Consider the following 10,450-nt stretch of genomic DNA (forward strand, 5'->3'; position numbering starts at 1 on the left):
TGTTATACATATATCTTATTTGGGTCATCTATGAAAAAGTACTACTTTTTATGTTAAAAGTATTACTTTTGATTGTGAATATCGGTAAGATTGACCAGTCTCACAGATAAAGATTCATGTGACCGTCTCACTCACAAAAGACTTATTCTGATTGCAAACACTCTAATTACTATTATTACTATTATAAATTCCCAATATTTTTTACATTAATGCACTTCACTCGAAAAAAAATTATAAGACCTACTGTAGAAAAAAATACTGTAGTAAAAAATTACTGAGTATAGATATTGCCAGCATCACCAGTTTTAAATTAAACAGTGGCAGAGCATGCACGTGTTAATTAATATTGCATGTCGGTAGATGGATATACAAATGACCACTCGATGCATGTTAATTCTTGATGCATATACACATACAATCAGAATAGTTGATTTAAGCAAGAAATAAAGTACAAACATTTCACAATTTCAAAAGTTTGTTGGCAGATATATCTAAATTACAAGGATGCGATGGAATAAAACGTGTGGCTATGTAAATTTCAACCAGTACATCACAATTTCATAAGTTTGCTGGCAAAGATATGCTAAAAATTCACATCTTGGTTTGCTTCTCATAGATTCTTCCCCCTTTTCACTCTCTGTTGGCAGACCCCAGAAAGTTGTTCAAGCCCAAGCAAACATAGCTCAAGTTTCTTCATCGTCTCGACTCCATATGTTGCCGACACGAAAATAGAATTTGGATACGAGGGTTGTAGTAGAAGTCTGCTAGGGAGTGTTGACTCATCAATCATCATGCATGTCAAAATTTGTAGAAAACGCCTGCATCGAGAAAACCTTTTAGGATGACATTTAGAAGAAAAAGATATCTTCCACGAAGCTATAATTTAAACCTCTAGGATGACAATCAAAAGAAAAAGGATATTTTACGCTAGACTTCCAAATGTTATTTCACGAACTTTTCACCTCTGACACAACATATCATAGGCAAAATCAAGAACATTCAGGAATACATGTTATGGCACATACAGTGTCAAGCAATCAAAATGAAATGCGAGCATGCAGGTGATGAGAGAAAGGAGCGTGTGTTACCAGAGGGATGATGCGCTTCCTTCTTTACACTTGCACTAGCGATTCTTGCGACTGTCGCATCCCCACACAGAAAATTGAGGAAAAGGAATGGGATTCTTAATCTTCCCATTGTTTGTTTTCTTCAAGCCCATACATTCATTTACCTCCAATAAAGTTTCGAAATCACGCCATAGTTTAATAATGTGGAGATTCTCTTCTTGCGTTGATCTCTGCAAAATGATTCGAGATGCATAACCTTTTCTTCTCATCTGAAGACATATTTCTAATGGGTTATTTTCCGTGAGGGTAACCAAGTATAACCAGCCTTTGTCAGACAAAATCTTGTCGGCAACAGGCAAGATTCTGTCGATAACATTACGCCCATTTTCCCCTCCAGCCCAAGATGAGGTGATACCAGAACACCCAACTTCCTCTTCTGGTGTCGGCACATAAGGTGGATTCACAACCAAAACATCCACCAATCTATTTAAGCGTTTCTCAAGTCCAGACGCGATATCCGTAATCACCAGTTCCGCATGACAGCCATGTGCTTCTATAGTCTCCTGAGTGACTCTCACTGCATGGGGATTGATGTCGGTGGCTATGTAGTAGGCACTAGGGGCATCGCTTCCCAGGAGAAGAGCCAAGGATGTAATAACATAGCCACTACCGCAACCAATTTCCATGCATATAGAAGGTTGGTGTTCTAATAAGTTGGTTCTATCAGCCAGCAGTGCATCAACTAATGCAAATGAATCATCACATGGATCATAAACTTCAGGATGCGAGCTCAGCAGGCGGATTTGAGCAATTTTGGGGATCATTTTGCACATAAACTGAAGAAATACAAAACTGTTAGGGCCCCTAAGAGTGATTCAAAATTGATATCATTGACATTGCAGCTTTCTTGCATCTTAAGGACCTTCAAATAAATAACAGAATGAGATGGGGGTTCACTTTATCCTTACAATTCTTTTTCACTTGAAGCATATTAGAATCCATCTTTTGATGCCCAGAAGTCCCAAGCATCACATATTTTACCAAAACGAACGCATATTTAAACTTCTGACAGATTTTACAGCTTCAAAACAAAAGGTAAATCTACGCTTTTTATATCGTTAAATTACAGTTCATTTAACATTTACTGACTGACATTGCAGCTTTCTTGCATCATAAGGACCTTCAAATAAATAACAGAACGGGATGATGGTTCACTATATTCTTACAATCTTTTTTCACTCAAAACATATTAGAATCTATGTTTTGATATCCAGAAGTCCCAAGCTCACATATTTTACCAGAACTTACCAGAACGAACACACGCTTAAACTTCTGACAGATTTTTCAGCTTCAAAACAAAAGGTAAATCTACGCTTTTTAAATCGTCAAGTTACAGAAGCTTTTCATTTAACATTTAATGACATAAAATTTAGAAACTAAAAACACTTGACCAAAGAAGCTGCAAACCATCCAAATCATGGTTGGCAAATGATCTGTCCCACATAATATTGATGGATAAAAAAATAAAATGGGGAAAAAGTGAATCAAACAGCATAATACAGAATAAAGATCAGATCATCCCATCCAGCTATTAGACAACTTTACCTTAAAATCAACACATTCAACATAGTCCAAAATAAAACAAGTAAAGCTAAAGTTAGCAGTTTTTTCTTAAGAACTTTGAACAAAAAAATTCAAGAGATAGTAAGAATTTGACATGTACCAAGAAACTGTCCCCCACTACATTTTACAAGATGTACTTTTCAAAAATATAGCTTTTATCATTCTTCAGATCAAGCATCCCCTCCTTCTAATATATACATATTTATATCTATTTTTTTCTCATTCAAACAATGTAAAATTGTGTTCTGATTCCATATTGGATCCGCAAGTTACTAGGGAGTGGCTAATTTACATTGTGTTCTGATTCCATATGAGATCCGCAAGTTACTAGGAAGTTCCGGAGTGGCTAATAAGTTGAGGGTCTCCCCATCTAAAAGGCTAATATTTTGGATTTTGGCTCTACTCTTTAACTTATGATCTAATATTGGAGCTCCGGTTGAGTATCGACATGGCAGAAGATCTAACCTGGCGATGTGGGGAAGGTAACACATAGTGTAATTATTGGTTATGTAGCTTGTATCCACATAACAAGCTGAGTTAAGTTGCATGCACCGAATATTGACCCGTGGATAAAAGCTATTCAAAGCAGGGCATCTTCGACTTCATTCTCAAGGGAAAGGCTATGTTGTGATCTCGTATCTGTTCTGTGTGCTAGTCTTTTGGGTTTGGAAGATCCTCTTTGCAAGCAATAACAGAGTGCTAATAAGTTTATGGGCTCTCCCATGCTAGTGTTTTGGATTTGCGTGGTTTCTTCCACTGATGGCCTAGTATTTACTCAAAATCTTTTGCTTCTAATTTTTCTCATCAAAATTTAGGCTTCACTGCAACTTCAAAGTCCCTAAAATTATGGGATAACCATAGGAAACCAACTAAGTTCAGCTAAATTCAATAAAATATAAGCTTTACGACAAAATATAAATCCTCAGTCTGGATCACAACCAAGATATCTTCCTAAATTTTTGCATAAACGAAATGAATTTCTATCCGGAAACATTTTATGCGATGAAATTGACCTGAAATCAATATAGACAACCATAAAAATGCACGTGATTGGGAAAACGAGGGATAACATGGAAGATAAAAGGAAGAAAAAATCAATGAAAAGTTTGGCGCAACGGTTTCTTACCGATCAGGTGCCAGATAGAGACTAAAGGCGTCGCCAAAAAAGACGGCGACGGCGACGGGCGCCTAAATTGGAGACGGCGAAGAGCGGCGGCGGCCGATTATAAGGATTTCCCGTCAAGCAATCGAGTCAGAGTCATAATTGGTTTGAATGTTAAAAGGCAAATCAAATAAAATAGCGCATAACAAAAAAACAAGCACTCAATTTTGGGCTCAAAATAGTGTTGGATCAGCCTCCAAGTCCAGGCCCACCCGAGATGTAATTTGAGTCCAAATACACATGCCGTCACTTAATGACGATTTTTTAGGCATTAATTGTTTAAATAATANTATATATCTAAATCAAATAAACAATTATTTAGAAAATAAAAAATGTTCAGAATAAATATTAAAATATGAAAATTTTTGATATAAATATAAAATAAATATTTTTTAGACATACAATATATAAAAATGTAAGTAATATTTATTAATTATATTTTTTTAAAAAAAATTAAAATTTTCGGGTCAACTCATGTCAACCCTGGTTGACCCGAACCCAACTCAACCCGATCATTTTTTTTGGGTCAGCTATCGGGTTCAACCCGATCTGACCCAAACCCAAAAACCTCAAACCCAAACTGATTTTTTTCGAGTTGAATCGTGTCGGGTTGGTGGGTCGTGTCTGATTTTGACACCTCTACTGGAAATAGAGTTTTCTAGTGATTAATAAACGTTCATATTTTCATCTCTATATTCTTTACTATTCATAACTAGACTTGTCAAATTAGGTTAAGTTCGTCGGGCCGGGCCGGCCAGCTATAAAAATTGAACGGGTTGGGTTGATAGAACAGCAGCCCGTTTGGAGGCGGGCCAAATGGGTTGAGCCCGTTTGGGTTGCGGGTCAAGACGGGTCGAGCCCAAACTGGGCGGGCTGGCCCACCAATTAGGATAAAATTTTATATTTTTAAGTTTTATATAAAAATTGAAATAAGTTTCATTTGCCTCCATGTCTTAGAACAAATATATTGATAATTTACTCTTAGAACAAATATATATAAAGAAAATAAAAAGAGAGAAATTTACAAATATACATAAAGAAAACAAAAGGGAAGAAATTCCTGTAAATTTTATTCATGAATCTTAAAATAATTTTTAAGCATAACAGTTGTTTGTAAACTAAAGAGCGGTTTCGTTTGAAATCCGACGAGTTGCAGTGAAATTTTGTGGACTATGTGTATTGTTGAAGACATGATATTTTTTAATTATGTGTATTGTTGAAGACATAATATTTTTTAAGACATAATATTTTTCTAATTATGTGTATTGTTGAAGACATAATATTTTTTTTAAAATTTACAACTGTCTCTTTCTTCGACTTTATGTTCTCTTCCATGTCTCGATCTTCATGTTTGGTTAAACACTTTACTTTTTATGGATTATGTTGTATGCTTTCTTAATTTCTTATTTCAATATTTTTAATTATTTTATGAAACTATTTGACTGAAATATATTTTTCTTCTATGTTTACTGCGATATTGTTTATCATTTTTTTCTTAAAAAAAATAAGCGGGTCGGCCTGCCTAACCCGCGGCCCAAGATGGGTTGGGCTGGGTTGACCATTTAGAGGCCCGCCGAAATGGCGGGCCAGGCCTAATGACGGGTTACGGCAGGTTGCGGCCTGGCTCGCCCCGCCAGCCCGTTTTGACATGTCTATTCATAACATATTTTCATCACAAGAGCTCTTTGATTTTAAAAGTAATTATAAGTCTATCATATTATAAATATATATTGAATATCTTGAAGTAGCACAATCATATCAATGATTTTTTTTTTTGTAGTGATTTCTTGAAGGAGCTAAAAGTTATTTGAGATCTATCTATATTATTCGAGATCTATATATATTCCCGAAGAATATAGATTTAATGTCAATTAAATGAATATATTCGTTTTTTAAATGTTTTTGTAATGGGATCAAGTCGCTTCTTTTTTGGTCTTGAATCACTAATCAGCTATCTTGACTAGTGTTTTTGAAAGTCCTTCCAAAGATGGAAAACGAATCCGAGAAAAAAAAAATGTTCTCCCCGTTGAAGCTCCGAAAATTGGTTATAAGCTCAGACGGTACTTAATTCACAATTATGGGCATTTTCCTTATTGAGCCTAAATTTAAGTCTTGGTCAGAGACTTAGAATTAAGTCCAATAAGCCTTCCAATTTCCAAGCCCGAACCACTTCCAACTTTGGTAGACACCCTTATAACAAATCTTTACATCGTCTCTTAAGTTGGTCACCTCCTCTACTCCGGCCTGCTCTTCGAGCTAGCTTATTTCCACCACCCCAACTAAGTTTAGACAATGTTTAAACTCCGCTTGAGGTAGTGCTTTTGTCATTTCATCTGTGTCAACCTTTTTCAACTTTACTTTCTCCTTTTGCAAGAATATCTATTACGAAATGAATCTAACATCAATGTGTTTTGACCTCTCGTGGAACACTTGATGCTTGCATAGATGGATAGCAATTTGGCTACCACAATGGACTGTAACCTGATCATGTTTTATGCCACGCTCAGTAATCAGCCCCTTCGACCAAATTGCTTCTTTAATCCCCTCAGTGATGGCTATATATTCTGCTTCAGTTGTTGAGAAGGCTTCCACTGATTGCAGTATAACTTTCCAACATATTGTTGTTCCAAACACAGTGAAGACAAAACCAGTGAGTGACTTTCTTGTGTCCAAGTGTCTGCAAAGTCAAAGTCTACAAATACAACTATTGGATATATTATGTCCTTCTGTTACTTGAATAATAGGCCAATTTTTGTGGAGCCTTTTGAGTTATATTAGCATCCATTTAAGAGCTTCCCAATGAGTCTTCCCCGAGTTGGCAGTAAACCTTGATACAACACTAATGGCATAGACTAGATCTGGCTAACTGCATACCATCCCATACATAATACTTCCTACTCCACTTGCATATGAAATATTGATCATTTATTATTCTCTGAGCCAATAGGAAGAGATTGTAATGTTGACAACTCCAAATGATGTCCAAATGGAATAGTTACTGGTTTTGCCTCTTGCATATTGAACCTGACCAGGACCTTCCCAACGTGTGTTTGTTGGCTAAGGAACATACTTTGATTCTTTCTTTTTCTATGAATTTCCATGCCCAAAATCTTCTTGGCCTGTCCTAAATCTTTCATTTCAAACTCAGAGTTCAATTTCCTTCTAAGCTCCTCAATGGCGGTCTTATTCACACTTGCAATGAGCATATCAACCACATAAATGAGAAGATATGTCTTAGTGTGATTTTGCTCGTCTTTCAAGTAGACAAAACTGTCAAAAGAACTTATTTGGAAGTTTATCCTCATCATAAAATCATCGAACTTCATATACCATTGTCTAGGACTTTGTTAAGTCCATACAATGATTAATTATCATAAAACTTGAGTCAAACGTATGATGATACAATTTTGTTTAATTTCATCTTTAACACCAAATGTTTCATGAATGCTAAAATTTATTAATTCTTGTTGGCTCGAGTCATTTAATTTTCTTCATTGTATTAAAAAATTCGTACCATTTCGACGAGTTGAATGGCCTATGATAAGATTTTATCAAGGATTATTTCAGCCAGTATTACCTTAATTAACTATGGCCAATATTTGAGAATCAAGCGATGTCTTTCTTACACGAGTCAAGTTATATATGGACTGACAATTGCTGAACTTGAAGCATTAAATGTTTTTTATATGTTAAATTTTATTATTTTAAATTAAATGTATAGACAATATCTAAAATTTAGTGGTATAATGTATATGTATTATTATGATTAATATTAGGGAGAGAGCCAGAAAATCAAGTTAGGGAACGGGGGAATGAAATTTTTTTAATTTATCCAAAAATATAAATATAAAGTTAGTAAATGACATGGAAGAACAAAATAATTAATAATAATAATAATTATTATATTTGGACATAATTCTAATAAGGGTGTGATTATTAAAATAATTTTAATTTAGTGAAATCTAAACTGAAAATATAAAGGATGTGCTTTTAAAATAAATTATGCAAAAATCAGAGGGACGAGGTTTTATATCAAAGTTTTCAATAATTAATTTATAACATATTTCATAGCAATCAAGTCTATACAAAAACAACAGAAAACCATACTTCGTTTATTATACCTTAATTAGTAATATAGAAATTATAATTACAAAAAAATAGAGCCTCAATTGATGAAGATTTGTAAATATTTACATAATATTGTATCAATAATAGATTAAATGTGATATTTAATATAATTAAAATATAAACATCTCAACGAAGAATCAAATTTTGAAAGAAGTAGTTCAAATATGGGGTCGTACAGAGAAAAGATAAGCAAATCAAAGAAATAGAAAGAGAAAAATAATTCGGATAAATTGAATCATAAAAATTCTTGTGAGATAGTCTCATGTTTTAATTTTGTGAGAATAATCTCATATTCGATCGAACCCATAAAAAATTATTTCTTTCTATACTAAAAATAATATTTTTCATTCTATCCATGGATCACTTATTTCACGGATATAAATATATGAGATTATCTCACAAAAAGACACACTTCAATTGAATTGGTTTAGATTTTGAATTGTGATTTTATTATTTTATCATTTTATTTATTTTATCTTTATTTGAACAATTTTTAAAAATCTAACTGTAAAAAAAAATGGACATGCAACCCCACCCACCTCCCATCCCCAAGACAAGGGGGTTTGGTGCAACCCAGCTGCACCCTTGGCCCTGTCCCAGATTAAAATTGCAGATAATACAAACAATGAAGTACTTCAAATATAAAATTATAGTGTAATTGTAATAATCACACTATGATTTCAAATCCACATTGTTGAGATTCAGTCCTACAATTAAAGTGTGCCTTACACAGACATGTCAAAACGGGTTAGTAGGCGGTCTGAGCGGCCTTTTCAGCAGTTGAAAAGTTACCAACCCACCCATTTTAGATGGCGAGGTGGATTGGTCGGGTGGACCTAGTCAATTTTATGTGTAATTCAGCGAGTTAAGAAATTGTCAACTCAACCCATCTATTTTATATTATAGAGCAGGACGGACAGACGAGTCTAACTCATTCTGACATCTTTTGGGATGACCATCCAACAACAGTTACAATTTTGAATTATGTAGCTGCTATGTTAATGGAGAAACTGGTAAATGATATGCTGTCTATATGGACACTACTCCAAGATACATTTAAGACTGGAGATTTATCGATACATATGAGGTCTATTATTTTTTAATAGATCTTACAAATATTGATAAATCTCTATCCTTAAATAAATAATTGGAGTCGTGCCCGTAAAAATAGCATAAAATTTTCAAAATAAACCCATGAATTATTGGAATTTAGTTACATAAATTACAGCAAATACACAGTCATATCAGCATACTTCAGCAGAACAACTCTCGAATCAGCTTTGGAAATTGCAAAACAGCTATCGCGAATTTTCAGACTTCTGAGACTAGATTAAGTGGGATTTATTTTTTAACACTTGTATATGAATTAAAAACCCGACCAACATTAGTTTTATATGATGAAAATAAGAATTTATGTCTAATAAGAAAATATGTTACGAGCAAATTATGAGATAATGTTTTGGATAATGAAAATACTCAAAGCATTGTGAACTAACATTTATATGCAGTCGAACCAAATCAGAGCAGAGGTACACAATGCTAATCAGAATCGTATTAGATCAGATAAGAAGTCAGAAAACTTGACGTATTTTTAAAAAATAATGAATGAATGTATCATATCATAGCACTGAGGATGGGAAGATCCTTGAAGATGAGAAAATTAAATTCTGCATCAACAGAAGAGCACTCAAGTCAGATCAGAATACCGAAGAGTTTAAGACCAAAAAAGGTTATCTAAGAAGACTCGATAGTTTGAAGAAAGTGTTTTTTTTACGAGGGTTTGAAGAAAGTTGATTGAGCACAATTTGGACTAACATTTAGAATCTTTCTAAGTGTTCAAAACCAGATAAGATTAGTCCAAGATCACAACATGCAATGAAGAAACATGATAGTTGATTGTGTTTAAATATAGATTACAATAATAGATTTACAGAAAACTAACTCTTCAAATCATCTAGATTACAACAAGATAAGAGTGAATAAACTGAAAGCAACAAAATTATCCTCAATGATCATACAGAAATGTTCAGCTGTGTTAAACACAGCTTGATATGAATTTTTATGTGAAAGATTGTGGATTCTTGAAAGTTTTTTTTAAAATATGCAATGGATCGGTAGTCATTTACGTCGACTTCTTTGATATCTTTACAAGTGTTGTTTCCAACATTAACATTTTTCATAACGGTACGCAAATGTATTGATTCACAGAAATTTATGCAGAGATTGTCACATGTCCTTGATTTCCAAAAGTAATACGAGACAATACATTTCCTTGGATAATATATAGATTCGGCAATTAACGACTTTATACGTTTGTTAGATGAGATAGAATAAGTTTTTAGATAACTTAGTCTTATATGAAAACATTATTAATTTAAAGTCTGAGAGGTCTAGATGATTCCAGAGAATGTCTGCAGTTGGCTGGAAATGACTGAAAATACCATCTTTAAGGTTCAGCTTGATGTATTTA

The 10,450-nt window shown here is 33.8% G+C and overlaps 1 protein-coding gene and 1 long non-coding RNA gene across 3 annotated transcripts; one reads left to right on the forward strand and one right to left on the reverse strand.

Annotated features, from left to right (window-relative positions):
• Positions 1-719: 719 nt before the first annotated feature.
• LOC140979649 (uncharacterized) lies at positions 720-4,113 on the reverse strand. 2 transcript variants are annotated; one of them, XM_073445154.1, is made up of 3 exons: positions 3,817-4,113; positions 1,089-1,989; positions 720-818 (listed from the first exon to the last, which is right to left on the reverse strand). In XM_073445154.1, exon 2 carries the CDS (start codon positions 1,898-1,900, stop codon positions 1,124-1,126), a length of 777 nt encoding a protein of 258 aa, XP_073301255.1. In that variant the 5' UTR covers positions 1,901-1,989; positions 3,817-4,113; the 3' UTR covers positions 720-818; positions 1,089-1,123. The 2 variants fall into 2 exon arrangements, with proteins under 2 accessions (XP_073301255.1, XP_073301254.1); XM_073445153.1 differs by having other exon boundaries at positions 1,089-1,903; positions 3,817-4,111.
• LOC140979650 (uncharacterized) lies at positions 1,989-3,555 on the forward strand. The gene is made up of 2 exons (XR_012175782.1): positions 1,989-2,162; positions 2,430-3,555. It is a non-coding gene; the product is annotated as an uncharacterized lncRNA (long non-coding RNA).
• Positions 4,114-10,450: the final 6,337 nt, after the last annotated feature.

This window comes from Primulina huaijiensis, chromosome 6 (assembly GCF_012295235.1).
Source record: "Primulina huaijiensis isolate GDHJ02 chromosome 6, ASM1229523v2, whole genome shotgun sequence".
NCBI lineage: Eukaryota > Viridiplantae > Streptophyta > Magnoliopsida > Lamiales > Gesneriaceae > Primulina > Primulina huaijiensis.